General features: G+C 36.2%; 1 protein-coding gene across 28 annotated transcripts in view; it reads left to right on the top strand.

The window, feature by feature from the left end:
* Positions 1 to 17513, top strand: part of MYCBP2 (MYC binding protein 2) — a 275983-nt gene that overhangs the window by 161396 nt on the left and 97074 nt on the right. For all 28 annotated transcript variants that reach the window (XM_063650979.1, XM_063650974.1, XM_054446938.2 and 25 more), the window contains 5 exons: positions 1316 to 1488; positions 3216 to 3360; positions 8476 to 8691; positions 13603 to 13658; positions 15262 to 15377. In XM_063650979.1, the coding sequence (XP_063507049.1) occupies positions 1316 to 1488; positions 3216 to 3360; positions 8476 to 8691; positions 13603 to 13658; positions 15262 to 15377 (706 nt within the window). The remainder of the gene's footprint in view (positions 1 to 1315; positions 1489 to 3215; positions 3361 to 8475; positions 8692 to 13602; positions 13659 to 15261; positions 15378 to 17513) is intronic.

Here is a 17513-nt window from a genome sequence, read left to right as displayed (position 1 = left end):
AGAGATCTTTATTATGTTACTGTTCAAGAAAAAAAAAAATGATGTCCCAAATTGCCTCTTTTTGGCATGTAAGGTAGTTATTGTGATAACCTAACGTATTAAACAGTTACTATTTGTTAGGCAATGTATTGTATATTTTATATGCATTATTTAGTTTAAATTTTATAACTGTGTATGAGAGAGATTATTTGACCACCAGTTTATACATTTTACAGATTCAGGGATGGTAACTTTTTTAGCTTAAGAGCACACAGCAAATAATTTGTCCAAAGCCAGGATTTGAACTTAAGTCTATTTGATTCCAAAGATGATTATTTTTGAAACTGTATAATTTCAAATTTGATAGTACTAGAAATGTAATTATTTTCTATGAAAAAAAGTTTTTGGAATTTATTTTATAGTCAGTAAAAAGTTTTCAGAGTTTCAGCATTTAAAACAAGTCTTTCCAAAAACATAAGACTTGCTTGTCAGATAGGTGAAACCTAAAATTTGTTTTATCTGCCTCTTCTTCTTAACTTTAATAAGGCTTAGACAGGCTAATGAGATGTGTGTGCTGCCACAATCAGGCTTCCACCCACTTTTTACCCAAGTCAAGACATTGGTGCCCACACACCCAAGAGAACAGACACACCTTACTCATGATAGCTGCCTGTAAGGGGGACTTAAAAAGAGGGAAGCCGGGGACAGTGGCTCAGGCTTATAATCCCAGCGTTTTGATAGGCCAAGGTGGGAGGATTGCTTGAGGCTAGGAGTTCAAGACCAGCCTGGGCAACATAGCAAGGCCCCATCTCTACAAAAAGTTTAAAAAAAATTAGCCAGCCATGGTGGCATACGCCTGTAGTCCCAGCTGCTTGGGAGGCTGAGGCAGAAGGATCGCTTGAGCCCAGGAGGTCGAGGCTACAATGAGCTATGATGGCACCACTGTACTGTAGCCTGGGTGGCAGAGTAAGGCCCTGTCTCAAAAAGAAAAAAGGGGGAGACATCCACAGTTGCTGACAGAAGGGAGCTCTGGCCCTGAAAAATGACTACATAACATATAGAGGACTGGCGTGGAAGGAGATACACCATTTTATCCAGCATGCAGATCTCTGACAAGGCATTTATTTTTGAGGGAGGAAAGAGACTGGAAATATTGTCTCATATTTTTCTCTCCTAGGAATTTCCTATTCTGTGGGTTAAAAGAAGGAACAGTGGGGTACATGGAGAAAATGATTTCTCCGTAAAGGCCTATCTGAAAGTATCTGCAGGTTGAAAAATTTTATGTAATTAAAGTTTTATTTTTAAGAATATATAAATATTCTTTTTTACTTAACAGGTGTGCAAAACCCATTCTGGAATTCTTGGAAAGGGTCTAGCTCTTTCTCATTCACCGACTATATTAGAAGCACTTGAGGGAAATTTACCACTCCAAATCCAAAGCAATGAACAGTCTTTTCTGGATGATTTTATTGCCTGTGTTCCAGGATCAAGTGGTGGAAGGCTTGCAAGGTAAATGTACTTTAAGTTACTTACTTTATTTTAGGGCTTTCGTCTTTCTTCATTTCTGAAAGAGGGGAGTCATTAGAATATTAAAATGCTACTTTAAAAAAGTCTGGTTTATGTATGTTTAACTTGCTGAAATATAAAATGATAGTTAATATTTTTGTTTGGTGGTGGTTGGTTGGTTTGTTTTTGAGAGAGAGGTCTCACTCTGTTGCCCAGGCTGGAGTGCAGTGGCATGATCTCAGCTCATTGCAACCTCCACTTCCTGGACTCAAGCGATTCTTGTGCCTCAGCCTTCCAAGTAGCTGGGATTACAGATATGCCACCACACCCGGCTATTTTTCTTTTTTGTATTTTTTGTAGAAACAGAGTTTCACCATGTTGCCCAGGCTGGAATAGTTATGATAGTATATGATAAGACCGGGTGCAGTGGCTCATGCCTGTAATCCCAGCACTTTAGGAGGCTGAGGTAAGTGGATTGCTAGAGCATAGGAGTTGGAGACAAGTCTGGCCAACATGGTGAAACCCTGTGTCTACAAAAAATACAAAAATTAGCCAGGCATGGTGGCACCCTCCTGTAGTCCAGCTACTTGGAGGCTGAGGTGGAAGGATTGCTCAAACCCTGGAGGCAGAGGTTGCTGTGATTGTGCCAATGCAATCCATGGCGAAACCCTGTCTCTGCAAAAAATACAAAAAGTAGCCAAGCATCGTGGCACACACCTGTAGTCCCAGCTTTTTGGAGGCTGAGGTGGGAGGATTGCTCAAACCCTGGAGGCGGAGGTTGCTGTGATTGTGCCACTGCAACCCAGCTTGGGCAACAGAGCAAGACCCTATCTCAAAAAAAATTAATTAAATTAAATGTATTATAGTTGTTAATTGATTATTTTTGTTGCTTTTTGTTTTTAGGATGAAAAGGGAAAAAAAACATGCTGGCCTGCATGATTTTACTAGTAAAAAAAAAATCTCAACTTTTTTCTGGTTTTAATTTTAAAATTGCAGAGATTACTCTTTAGTTTTTAAAAATCACAAAATAGTGATTGGAGAGGAATATCAAATCACTTAAGTCAGCCTCACTACTATACTATGCAGACGTTTTTATGTAATGCATGGTACAATTACTTATTACTCAGCTCACAGGACAACTTGAATGTGTAGATCACAGAATGAATTCAGGAATGAACATCACAAATTACACAACATTTATGCATTTTAGGTGGAAAGCAAGGTAATGAGGAAGATAATTGAGAAACTGTGTGAAAAAAAGGTGGGCAGTACACCTTGAACCTGGCTGCTGTCAGGCAAGCAGAGGGCCATTTCTACCCCTGCTTTTACAGAGACACTGCTTTTTCCAGGCTTCCAGGATGGCAGAGTAAGGTGGAGCTCCTTCAGAGAGAATGAGCCTGCTCAGGACTTCAAATTATACACAAACTACATTCGTGTTCTTGGTGATTTTAAATTAGCCATAGTTAAAATTTCAAGTTTCCTGGTTTTAAAAAGTATTTTTATACTGTATTTAAATACCAGAAATCTCCTGTGCTTAGGCATGTTTTTTAAATGAATTTGTCCTTAACAGTTTCCGAGGGAGACACTCATGATTATCACTGAGTTGGAAATGAAGATAATGTTTTAGCATTTTGTTTGATACAAGTTTTGTTCATTTGGCTTAATTTTATATTAATCGTTAAAGATGCTGATCAGTGTTTGGGGTTTTGTTTGTTTTTCATTACTGTTAGGTGGCTTCAGCCAGATTCATATGCTGATCCTCAGAAAACATCTTTGATCCTGAATAAGGATGATATTCGTTGTGGTTGGCCTACCACCATAACTGTTCAAACGAAAGACCAGTATGGGGATGTGGTACATGTTCCCAATATGAAGGTAATTATAACTGGATTAAATTAGCAGACATCTATATACTGGCTGCGGTGACTGATAAAATTTTAGAAATGCCTAGTGCTGAGAGTCCATTTGTTCTACCTCTTTATATAATGGGTGATGCTGAAAGTTTGTTAATGACTTGTTTATATTAATTAGTCCCCAAGTGTCCAAGTTACACCTGTTTTTTTTGTGAGTTTGTTCTTTACATTTTGCTACCTGTTACGGTGACTCAAAGGAGGGATAAGAAAGTATCCATCTAAAGAGTGCCAGACACATAGAGTGAAGACCCTCAATACGTATTGATTGAAAAAAATGCATGAAAGAATACATTTTTAAATTTTGTATATAGTTTTGAAAGACTCAAGTACATTCTGTGTTTGGTATTATTGAAAGCACATTTTAAAAATAACACTCATACTTATTAAATAAGTTAGAAATATATGAGTTTAGATTGTAAAAGAATGAGGAATTGAAATAGTTGTATACCATATTGATGAATATAGAGTTTTTAGGATACCTCTTACCTGAAATATTAATTAATAATGATGTTTCAGAGCATATTATACATAATTATTTGATTTAATCTGTTAATATGAATATCTCATTTAAAACTTTTATTTCTGAAAAAGTTATATTGAATAAAATTTCATATAGGCAGTCCCCAGCCCTCTTCTCCTTCAAAGTTGTCTTATAGAGTGATTGGTTGTTTGAAGCTTAGAGCTGATTAAGCCATAAAATCCTTTTTGCTCATTGGGTAGCTAATTTTGCCTTAATATTATTTTCAGTAGAACTATTTCAACTACTTCATGCATTCTTTCATTTATAGCGTGAAGAAGTACAATGCTAATGTAACATCTTACCTAAGTAAAAAATAAGAGCACATTGCTTACATGACTTAAGACCAGTAAATAAAACTGTATGGAAAAGCTTTCAACCCTGATACTAAATCAAAATCAGTCTTTTAGCAGTATCTTTCAAATATTTGGCCATGATCCATAGTTAGAATTTTTATTATAACCCAAAGATATAAATATAATATATGATGGAATAGTGTCTATGTAATAGCATATATTAAGTACATATAATATACTTTATATATACATACACACATACATACATAATATGCTATACTCTGATATTTTCTCTTTCTTATTTTTTAAGACAAGTCATACCCTTCACAAAGTGAGTTCATGCCTACTTGGAATTATTCTATAAAATGCAAAAAGCATCACAAATTATAAGAAAAAAATGAATTAAAAATAAAGTTATCCTGATAGTGATATGAAAAAAATTACTACTCAAGGACAGATTTTTTATCACAGTACAATACACATTAAGATGTTGAAGGGCTTGTATATTGTGTGTTCACTGATGAATTTCTCAGTGTAGTGAGTTGTTAAATCCAGTCTTTGAACCCTCAAGATTAAGTTTTTTATTCATGTGACAACATTCTAATACCGTGTTCATACTGTTATGCTTCTGGTATTTCTTTAGTTGTATTTTCTTTCTTGTGTTTTCTCCTTTGCACCTTTTATTATCTCTTTTGATATCTGATGTGTTTATATCTTGCATTTGAAAGACTTTATCTTTTTTTCTTTTCATCTTAGAGTTCTTTTTTTAACCATATGATGGATCTGCTTTTTTTCCCTCTCTTCTCCTTCCCTCTCCTCTTTCACTTTCACCTCCTTCTCCTTTTTCCTTCTTTTCTTCCTCTTCTTTCTCCTCCATATATTTGCTTCTCTTACTTTGTATCTTTCCTTGCCTTAAACCTCTTACTCAGTGTGCTCTAAATTCATGTCAGATTTATCCAATTTAGAAACTTTCTAGAAGACCACTCTAAATACTATCTAGAAGAAGTGATTTGTGCTCCTACTGATGTTTAATGTATTAATATCATATTATATTAGCTGGAAACAAAATTAATTTAACCTATTTTACTTTCAGCCTATTAGTGTATGAAGTGTTAGGAATACTTTAGACTGTTCATAAATTGTTAACATCTTTATGCAGTAATAGCTAATTATTTGAAATATAAAAGTTGATTTGCAGCTAATATTTCAGTGAATTCCAAAATGCTTTCAAAAGCAACAAGTGTTATTATAATTTTTTACTTCTAAAATGACTGTTCCCTACCTGTGATAAAATGAGTTAGAACTAAACACACATATTGTACCAATGTCAATTTCCTGGTTTTGGTTCAGTACCATCAGTGTTTGACAGTGTTGGATAAAAGGTAGCCATTGGGGGAACCTGAGTGAAGGGTACATAGGACATTTCATCTATTTTTGAAAATTCCTGTGAATTAAAAAAAAAAAAGTTTATTTTAAGGAAATCTTACTTATTGACAAGAGGAAGTCACATAGGAAATAAAAGAATAACTTTTTTTTAAAGTAGCACAGTTTGTAAAAGAAGGCAGAATGGTTATTCTATAATGTCTCAATTTTCTTAGAGTATAAAATTATTCAGTGATTTACTTCAAGGTTCATGGTGCATACACACATAGACTCTAATGATAATTTATTAAATACTTAGGGTAAATATAGTTGCTTACAGAAAGGTTAAATTAACATAGTATGTATAAAATAGTGTCTGTAATTTAATATCAAATATGTTGGAGACAGGAGAGTTCCTTTGACCCCTTTGTGGGACTTGGGATGTGGGTGTGGTGTGGCTCATTTACTTGACTGCTTCGCTCAAACCCCTTGCAGGATGGTGAGCACCCAGGCAAGCAGGTGCCAGGGCCCAGGCAAGCACCTTTGGGCTCCAGCCCCACAGCAGCATCTAGGGGTGTGTCACAATTAATGCTTTTTTAGCTTTGTTGTCTGTGGATGGCTAAGTGTTAAACAGCTCAGTGAAGAATCAGCATGACAGCCTTTCTGGGTTCCCGCACCTAGTGTGTCCTGAATTCTTGTCTGGCATTCAGGAAGAATCAGGTCATATGAACGGTTTGAAACGTGATGAATGCGTGAATATGGCAGATTTTTTTTTTTTTTTTTTGAGACAGAGTCTCCCTCTGTCGCCCAGGCTGGAGTGCAGTGGCGCGATTTCGGCTCACTGCAAGCTCCGCTTCCTGGATTCACTCCATTCTCCTGCCTCAGCCTCCCGAGTAGCTGGGACTACAGGCACCCGCCACCACGCCTGGCTAATTTTTTGTATTTTTAGTAGAGACGGAGTTTCACCATGTTAGCCAGGATGGTCTCAATCTCCTGACCTCATGATTCGCCCACCTCAGACTCCCAAAGTGCTGGGATTGCAGGCGTGAGCCACCGCGCCCAGCCACGGCGGATTTTATCAAACGGTGGAAGTGGCTCTTAGCGGAAGGGGAGCTGGAAAGGGCATGGTGTGAGAAGAAGGTGATACTTCCCTGAAGCCCAGCCGTCTCCAGCCACGCTCCTCTCCGAAGTGGTGCCGTCTGAGGTTAAGCCGCGCGTCTATCAGTTGCTGCTTCTCCTCTTGATATTCGCCACTTGTCTCTCTGCTAGCTGAAGTCTGGGATTTATATGGGCATAGGGTGGGGGGGCAGGGCTGGCCAAAAAGGCAACATTTAGGCGGAATACAAGAATAAACTGTTCTCATTTAGGGCCATGGTTTCCAGGCTTGAGGGTGGGGGCTTTGCCAGGGAACCACCTTCTCCTATCCAGCATATCCCTGACTCCTGTCTGTATCATCTTCAAATTTTTTAATTATGTTTAAAGTTTAAAGCTTTTTATGCTGGCACATGTGTTTGAGTTGAAATTTTAACCATATACCTGTAAACTGCCGTTTTTTAAATATAAGAATGGGTTTTTAATATTTCCAGGGGTTTGTGTCAGTCCAAATACTGATCTCTTGTAACCTCACCTGAAGATGGTGGTCACTTAATGGAACATATTTGTCACCTGTGCCTAACATTATATAAATAGTGAAAGTCTCAAATTACTGATTCCGTAGAATCGCATTATTAAGAACTATAAACATTAAAGACAGTCTGTAGTTCTGAGGTAGCTCTCAATTTCTTAAAAATACTATCACTTTTATCTCTGCACTTTTTCTATTTCTGTGACAATCCTGTTGAATTACCTGTTCTTGCCAACCACAAAACTATTGTCTGTAAGGAGCAGCAGAAACTTTGAGTAAAGCTCAGAATGGTGATACCTGCTGAAGAACTAAAGTGGTATTCAAATTGTGTGTACATTTGTGGTTGCCTAGGGGTCAAGCGTTTGTCTGCCAATGCATAAACAAATAAAAACAATGTTTTCTTATAATTCCTGGGAAATATTTCTGAAAAGTATTTTTCAGAAATAGTAGAGTTAGTAGATGAAATAGTAGAGTTAATAGATGAAAGATAGTCCCGTTTTATTGTTGAAGAAATTGAGCTGCAAAGTTATAATTCCTGGAACATATATCTAAAAGGCATTTTTATAAGACAATTTGTAATTTCAATATATTAACATCCATTAACGAATCTGTTTTTTGCATCTATACTGTAGAGTTAGTGGATGAAAGATAGTCCCCTTTTATTGTTGAAGAAAGTGAGTTGCAAAGTTTAATTATTAATAGATTGCTTAAATCAAATGTTTATGTTGGTGATAGAGCTGTCTAATAATATTCTTTCTTCACCAGAGTAAAGAAACATATTTGGGCTGTAGGTATAAGATTTGTTTTATTAAGTGTTAATTTTTGAAACTTCTATCAATAGAGTACATTTTCTTCTGTAGAACAGTGCAGCTCAAACGGACATTAGTGCTTTAAAATGTGCTGAGGTTGTGGGAAAGCATTTACACTTGCATTACCTGATAAAATAATTTGTTAGTCCCTGCAATAACTTAATGTAGATTCATTCCACTATCTTTTCCTGTACTTTATTAGTGGTGCATTTGTTTTTATGTTTTGATATCTCTGATTATTTATTCCAAAACTATGAGGCCTTGTTTTACACTGTGTTCATGGTTTGTATTGTCAACCCATCTTGAGGTCATTCGAACTCTTTTCGATACCTTTGAAGGGAATGCCAGAGATAGACCAATGCTAACATAAAGTATACATAATTATGAGTTTATAATTGTAAGTTGCTTATTTTGATGTCAATGACAATTAAATAATAATAGTATTTGGTTTCTATAATACCATGTTTAGGTGGAAGTGAAAGCTGTCCCTGTTTCTCAGAAAAAAACATCTTTACAACAAGATCAAGCAAAGAAACCTCAAAGGATTCCTGGCAGTCCTGCAGTAACAGCTGCATCTTCTAATACTGACATGACTTATGGAGGGCTGGCATCACCAAAGCTAGATGTTTCATATGAACCAATGATAGTGAAGGAAGCTCGATATATTGCCATAACAATGATGAAGGTAATTTATTTTACTTATCAGAAAAATTTTAGTTTTCAACATTTGTTTATTTAACCAACATTTCAGTGATTCAGATGCAGACATGAAATTATAAGTCCAAAGAGCATTTGATGGATATTAAATTTGCGGCAACACTTTTAAGATGATGTTATCCTATCTTCAGAGAGGATTTTCTTTTTTTTTTTTAATATGTACCACATTTTATTTATTCATTCATCTGTTGATAGACACTTAGATTGCTTCCAAATCTTTCTTTTTTTTTTTTGTAATTATACTTTAAGTTTTAGGGTACATGTGCACAATGTGCATGTTTGTTACATATGTATACATGTGCCATGTTGGTGTGCTGCACCCATTAACTCGTCATTTAGCATTAGGTATATCTCCTAATGCTATCCCTCCCCCCTCCCCCCACCCCACAACAGTCCCCGGAGTGTGATGTTCCCCTTCCTGTGTCCATGTGTTCTCATTGTTCATTTCCCACCTATGAGTGAGAACATGCAGTGTTTGGTTTTTTGTCCTTGCGATAGTTTGCTGAGAATGATGGTTTCCAGTTTCATCCATGTCCCTACAAAGGACATGAACAGAGAGGATTTTCATTGGTTTTTGGCAGATGTCCAGAGGGGATCACCAATTACAGATCACATTAATCGAATCAGAGATACAGATGGATTAGGCTGAGTTTCATTTCCTGTGAAAGTACTTGTCTACTTTTGACCAGGAACAGTGGCCCACACCTATAATCCCAGTGCTTTGGGAGGCCAAGGAGGGAGCATCACTTGAGGCCAAGAGTTCGAGACCAGCCTCAGTAACGCAGTGAGACCCCATCTCTACAAAAAAATAAAAATAAAATAAAATTTCTAAGTACTTGTCTATTTGCAGTTTACTATTCTTGTTAGAATGTATCTCTTCAGGGTTTTGGGGTTTACCTATGCCCCCTTCAATTTTGGGTTCTCTCAAATGCCAGATGTATCTCCTAGAACTCTTTGGGATTTTTAGCTCTCTAATACCTTTAGACATTTAAAAAATATATATTTTGGATGTTTTAGTTATCTTCAGAGGCAATGTTAGTCTAAATTATCAAGGTAGTCATTATTTGAAGCTGAAGTTTGTAATTTTGGCATTTTCAGAGAGCAATGGTGAGCCATTGAAGGCCTTTGGGTAGAGGAATGTCTTGATTAGATTTGTGTTTTATAACGATTATGGTGGAATATGGACAGTATAATTGGGCAGATGATCAAGAAACATGGCTTGGTTTTAGTCTCTTTAGGGGACTGTTGACCTAATTTGGTGAGATATGCTGATCAGTTGGACGAGTGAGTTGTCAATCAGGATAGATTCAATAGAATCAGTAGAACCTGGTAGCTAGTGGAGGTGGAGTAAAGAAGAAAGGTAGGAAATAAAAGATGAAATTCACATTTTGAGCTTGTGTCCAATTGATAATGGAAGAGGGGCAGGTTTTGGTTGAAAAAGATAACAGATTCAGTTTTGGATGAGGTGAGTTTTAGATACTTCTGAAATACCTACGTGAAGATGTATAAAACAAAGTTAGATGTACAGACCTGAGTGATCACCGTCTGACCTCAAGAAAAGGATTCGGGAATCATTAGCACTTACATTACTTATGAAGTCATGGGAATAGATGATACCTTCTATGGTGAGTGAAGACAGAAGTTCCAGGATAGGATCCTAAGAAACACCAATATCACTGAGTCTCAGACTCTTCTCTACATCAGAAGCATCTGGAGCACTTACTTTAAAAAAAAGATTTCCAAGCACCCAGAGATTTAGATTCAGTGGGTTTGGAGAGAGGTTCAGGAATTTACCTGAAACAAATATGCAGAGTGATTCAAATTCAAAACCTAAACTTTGAGAAATATTGATTTACAAGATAGATAAGAGAAAAAGAAAGGAAAAGGAAAAACAATTCACATTGGTAAGAATACTAGCCAAAGAAGCAACACATAATTAAGGGAATGGCTGAAGTGAGTGTAGATAAGCCTCTCAAGATGTTTGGCTATAGAAAGAACCAGAGGAAATGGAATTGAGTGAAGGGTTTGGAGTATGGGGTCTTATTAATAGAGACAGACTTACATATTTGAGTGCTGATTAGGAGGTAACTGAGAGAAAGAAAACAACAAAGATACTCTGAATATAAAAATAGAATCTAGAGCTCAAGTGGTAGCATTGGCCTTAAATAGGAGGAGCAGTAGTGCTTGTTTCGTTCTACCAGGAGAAGGAAAAGAAAGCTTAATACAGATGCTAGTAAATTTGTAGGTTTTGTAGCCAAAGGAATTATTTAAAACAGTAATTATATGTTTTGGGGTGGAAATGGAAGTGATGAATCTTAGGGTCAAGGTTTTGAAACAAAGGGGATAAAATGAAATTGTTATTCTAGAGATTAAAAGAAAGCACTGATCAGAAAAGATTTATTAGATGCCTTTGAATAATCAGTTGAAATTGAAGATTATTTGTGAATAACAGTGTGAGTCATATGATCATAGATAAAACAATCATTTGGATTGATCTAGCATTAAAATTTTGCTAGATAGTTCAGCAAAAGAACAGTGGAACAAGGAAGTTGAGTATATGATAGCTAAAGAGAGGACAGTGGAACCTAATTTAGTTTGGAAGGGAAGAAATTTCAGAGAGTCAAGGAAGTAAGAGGGACTAGACATCAAAGTAGATATAAGAATAGTTATTGAGGTAAAAAACTGAACAGGCCATTTTATTTTGATTTCAGAGACAGAGCAATTCTGAGTAATGTCACAGGTCTGTGACTTTTGGTGTGAGTGGCTGGAAAAAAAGTTGAAGTTATTGAGGTTAAAGAAATAAGGGAATGAGAAACTAGAGTTCTAGGTGAATTGTCCACTAGCTGTTAAAGAATTCTCTTCTCTCACTTTTTACTCACCAAATTAATAATCTCATTATGAATTCTACATCCGAAATAAATATTTGTCTCATTTAAAAAAAAAAAATCCATCTTACACGTTTGGCTATTTTAGCATCAAATTTTAAAATCATTTCTACTATTAAAAAAAAAAAAAGCAAGGCTAAAAATTCTCTATTCCAACACTTGCTTAAGGAATTTAGTTTCTAGTCTCCTTACCTCCCTAATCTTTTAGTTTCCTATGAACATGCTTCAATTTGTATAATTTCTTTTGCAGATTTTGTTACCACAACGGAATGCAATATTTCAAACATGTTCTGAGTAGCCTAGGTTTAGAGCAGGTATGGAATACCTTTCCCAAACAGTATCTGTGAAATGTTAATTCAGGTCCCAGGAAAGGAAATTTTCCTTATCAACCATTCACAGATACTATGTATTCACTCAGTAGTGAGCCAAGTATTGTAGAGGATGGAAAGATGAGATATGGGCTCTTCTTTCATTACTAAGTGTGTTAATAATATGTATTTGAGGGAAAGTGATGAAATAGAAAATACATTGTACTGAAAGTCTAGAAACATGGATTTCCTTTTCTCACCTTTGTATGGCTAAAGACTCAGCCTTAACTTGCGTTTTTTCTCATGTGTAACTTTTGAGTAGGTAAAGGCAGCTAGATCATTTCTAATTCATTTTTATGAAAACAAACAGGGTAGAGAGAAGGAAGGGGGCTTTGAGTTTGCTTCCTTTTACTGTAAGTACGGGAGGAGTTAGAAGTAGATGAGCAGTTGGACATCTTGACCTGAACCTTGAAAGATAATGATTTCTTTGCTAATGTTGCAGGCATACAGACGTATTGGGAATAATGTGCCAAGTTTCATGTACCTACAGCCAATTTCTGTCTTTACATTTTACCGTAATTGTTTCAGTCATTTTGTTATTTTTTTATTAAGAAACAGATTGCTACAGGTACAATTGAAGCCTGCATAAACCCTTCCTCAGACCCATTACCTTCCTTAGAGGTAACCACTGTCCTGAGTGTAGTGATTCTCATTCCTGTATGTATTTTTAGGCTCTTACTGAATACAAATTTATTCATAAGCAGTATATTTTGGGTTGTTCAATATGTTTTCCAGAAGTTTATACAATAATATCATATTGTATATATCATTTTGCCAGATTTTTGCTTAATGTTGTTTTTGAGGTTCAGCCATGTAGCTATAGGTCATTCATTTTAACTGCTTTAAAGTATTCCATTGGGTTACTTACTATTCCATAATCTGTCCATTCTCCCATTGATGGACACTTACTATAAACTGTACTGAAATAAACATTCTGTATTAAGATACATACTTAGAAGTGGAATTGTTAAGTTGTAGGCATGCACAACTACAACTACATTAAGTATTGCCAAAACTCACACTCCCACGAGCAATGTATGAAAGTAGCAGGTGCTGCATGTTCTCCTCTGCGCTTAGTTCTTACCAACACAATTTGATGACCATGATATGATTTATTTTAGTTTTGTTTTAATTCATATTTTCTTCCAAGTTTAGTTAAATAACTTTTCCAGTCTTTGTTGACCTTTCAGATTTCTTCTTCAGAGAATTGTCTTGACTCTCTTTTTTTGTTGTTGTTTATCTCTTTTGTATGGATTTATTTTTTATATGTTATGGATGCATATTACCTTTGGGTCGTACGAGTTACAAATCTCCTTCTCCAAGGTGGAAGCTTTTCCTATCTTCATAGTATCTTTGTTTTGGAAAACTTTAAAATTTTAATGTACTCAAAAGATGTTACCTGTTTTTTTTTCTTTTGCTTTTTTTTTTAAGTTTTGGTGTTTACTTTTGGATCTTCAAACCACGTAGAATTTATCTTTAATAAATGGTCTAATGTAGGTAATTTTTTTCTTTTTCTCCTATATGGATAACCAGTTGTCTCACAACCATTTATTGAATAATGTATTACTCTATTAATTGAGAATGTTTCTAAATGATTTTACAATTGTTACTGGTCCTTTCTTAAAGGTTTATGAAAATTATTCATTTGAAGAACTACGTTTTGCATCGCCAACTCCTAAGAGGTAAGGATCATTTTCTCAAAGTATAACCAAAACATAAGTTGTCAGCTGCTTGCAACTAAAATCATCCTGCATTTCAACTTTATTTTCTATAAATAAATACTTTATAGCATTTTTCTAGGCTGCCGATAGAGATTTGTCACATAATAATGTATAGATTTGCAGAAAGAATGTGTTTACATTCAACTGTAATACTGCCAATATGTTACATAATACTACCTACTAGTGAAAGTAGGTATGTGAGGTAGATATCTAGTATCTAAAAATGTTTAAGTTGACTTGTTTAGGGTTGATTAGTTTGTTTTTCATTTGTTTGCTATTTAAAAATTATTCCTTTTCTCCTTCCAATGAATTGTGGAGAGATTTCAGCATGTGGTATACTTGTATTTGATTGTACTGTCTTAATTTTTCAGCCCATAAGTAATTCTGTTAACTTCAGATTTAAACACATTTTTTTGAGTTAATATCTTATTTGTTAGGAACAGTACTTCTTAAAATAGACACTTGGAAAAAATAATTAGATGCATTATGGTTTGGAGAGATCACCTCCATAGAATTTAGAAAAATCTCGGAAGTGAATCTGAGAAAGCAGAATTATGTATAGGCTGGAAATACCAGTTTGAAACTCGTGGGGAAAATAAATTTGGGAATCATCTATATTGAGACGGCATTTAAAACTGAGGAATGGATGTCACCTAGATAGATGGCATAGGTAGAAAAAAGATGACCCAGACCCAAATCCTGGGGCATTCCTTAAATTAAACGGTAGTCAGAAAAGGGAAAGCAACAAAACACTGACAAAGAATGGCCAGTGAGATAAGAAAAAAGCCAGGAAAACATCACAGAAGCAAAAAGAAGGGAGTGTTTCAAGATATAAAGAGTTGTCAGCTATCAAATGCTACTGAGAGATTGCTGAGGATGAAGTGACCATTGAACTTGGGGACATGGTGGGCATTGGTGACTTTGACAGCAGCAGTTGTAAGGAAATGTTGGAAACAAACGCCTAGGAAGGTTAAATTGTGGAAAAGAAGTAGAGGTGAGAGAATGGAGTTTGATATAAATAAGAGAAGAGGTGTAAGACCTTATTAGAGGGGGCTGTAATACCAAAGGGAGGTGTTAGTGAAGATTCTAAAGTTTGTATGCTAATCGAAATGATTCAGTAAATTGAGAGTAATTGATGATGCATGAGAGAGAACAAGGTGAATGCAGCATAAAAATGTTGAGGGAATAAGATTCACAGCACAAGGGGAGGGACTAGCTCTGGATCAGATCCAGGACACTTCCTCCATTCTACCATGAGAGAAGGCAGGGGAAAGTAGGTTTATTAATCACATTGCAACTTTGAGGTTGTATCTGATTGCTTATTGTCTCACAGAAGAAAGAGGTGAGGTCATGATCACCGGAGAGTGAGGAAGAGGTGATGCAGGTTTGAGGTAAGAAAGAAGTGAAATTCAAGCATTTTGGAGAGTAGGCAAGCGTACTATGGCAGGGCGGTAGGATTTGCCAGGAGGTATGCAAACAAATTAAATGTTTGCTGAGCTATCGTAATGATGTTGGCTGCTTAACCAAAAGTAAAATTTCCAATATCCATCTTATTTCTTTTCAGACCCAGTGAGAATATGCTGATCCGTGTCAATAATGATGGGACTTATTGTGCAAATTGGACTCCAGGGGCTATTGGACTCTACACTATTCATGTTACCATTGATGGCATTGAAATCGGTATTTTTTTTTTAAAGCCATGAGCTACTACTTACTTCAAATAACTAGAATCAAAATTATTTTTATCTTCTAGTTTTGCCCTTTAACTTGCGTTATACATATGGATAGGTTTCATAACTTATTTGAGGCCTTGTTTTCTCATTCATAATGAGTAATTAGTGCATTAACATTTTGTAATAATTTCTGGTGTCCATCCATGCATTGTAGCCCTCATGACTCCCTCCCTCCATTCCCTGACGTGGCTAGTCAGGTGTGCTCTCTTCCACGCTGCTGTGTTACCCTGTCTCTCCCTTGTGGGTGTGTCTGTGCCTCTCCTGACTGAGCAGAAAGCATTCATGTTTGGATCTTCCAGTGTAGCTCAGTGCCTGGCACATAATGACAGTAAATATGGATGAATGAATGCATTTTTTAATCTATCATTGTGTTAATCTGGGTTCTCCAGAGAGACAGAACCAATAGGATATCTATACAGTCATGTGCCTCATAGCATTTTGGTCAGTGACAAACAGCATATATAACGGTGGTCCTATAAGATTTTTACTGTACCTTTTCTATGCTTAGATATGTTTAGATATGCAAATCCTTACCATTGTGTTACAGTTACCTGCAGTATTCAGTAGGGTAACATGCTGTACAGGATTGTAGCCTAAGACCAATAGGCTGTACCATATAACCCAGGTAATCTGTACCATCTAGGTTTGCATAAGTCCACTCTGATGTTTGCACAATGATGAAATTGCCTGGTGATTCATTTCTCAGAACATTTCCCCAACCTTAAGCAATGCATGACTGTATTAGATATATGAGAGGATTTATTAGGGAAATTGGCTCGCACAATTATGGAGTCTGAAAAGTCCCATGACAGGCCACACCTGCAAGCTGGAGACCCTGAGATGCAGGTAGTCTCAGAACCAGGGAAGCAGATGATGTAACTCTCAGTCTGAGGCCAAAGGCCTGAGAATCCAGGGGGGCCACTGATAATAAGTCCTGGAGTCTAAATGCTGGGGACCCTGGGGTTCAAATGTCGAGGGACAGTAGAGGAAGTGTTTATCCAAGCTCCAAAAAATAGAAATACATTCACCTCTCCTCTGTTTTTGTTTGCTCTGTGTTCCCAGCTGTCTGTCCACATTGAAAGCAGATCTTCTCCACCTACTCCACTCACACTCACATGCCAGTCTTCTCTGGAAGCACCCTCACAGACCCAAAAGTAATGCCTTACCAGGTTTCTAGGTATTCTTTAATCCAGTCAAGTGGACACCTAGAACGAATCATCACAACCATTAACTTTGAAAAACATATTTCTTTTGTTTTAGGCATTAATCTTTTCTTTACTTTTAAACTGTCTGTATAATAGGATAACAAGGAGAAAACTCTAGTACTTATCTGTGTGAATTTCTTGTAACATTATTTTTCCTGATGCTCCTCAAGAAAAGGGGTTTCTGTGATCAGATAAATTTCAGAAACCTGGTTTGGGATGAGTATCTTTTATCTGAAATGCTTGGCACCAGAAGTATTCTAGATTTTGGACTTTTTCTGATTTTGGAATAGTTGTATTACAGCTACCAGTTGAGCATCCCTAATTCAAAATTTCAAAATTTAAAATGCTCCAGTGAGCACTTTTTTTGAGCATCATGTAAGCAACCAAAGGTTTTAGATTTTAGATCTTTTTGGATTTGGGGTTTTCAGATTAGAGATGCTCCACTTGTATATGGTAGTCTCGCTTGAGACATTCACACAATGTACATTAACATATTAGGGATTCTGAGAAGTTCTGAAATCAAGAACTATGTTTAATCCTTATCGTGGGACCCCTTGCAAGTGGAGAAGAGAGAAACAGGGTGGAGATAGTAATAATACCAATTAATATTTCACCAAAATATTTGGGAAACCCTGCTTTAAGTAGTTTGCTTTGGCAGTGGAGGTAAAGAGGTACTTTACATTGATGTAATTGTATGTTCTCATACATTAATGTAACTTTATAGACTCAGATATATCCAGTTCATCTGTACCATTCTAGAGACCTTCGCCAGCAGCCTTTGCTGCACTCTTCTTTAACATATCCATAAAACCTTTAGTTCAGCAAATGTTTTTTGGTTCTGAGCATACATTTTCCTGGGTAAGACAATTTCTGTCAAG

This window comes from Pongo pygmaeus, chromosome 14 (genome assembly GCF_028885625.2).
Source record: "Pongo pygmaeus isolate AG05252 chromosome 14, NHGRI_mPonPyg2-v2.0_pri, whole genome shotgun sequence".
Classification (NCBI taxonomy): Eukaryota; Metazoa; Chordata; class Mammalia; order Primates; family Hominidae; genus Pongo; species Pongo pygmaeus.
The sequence above is the reverse complement of the archived record's forward strand: the minus strand, read 5'-3'. Positions and strand labels throughout refer to the sequence as shown.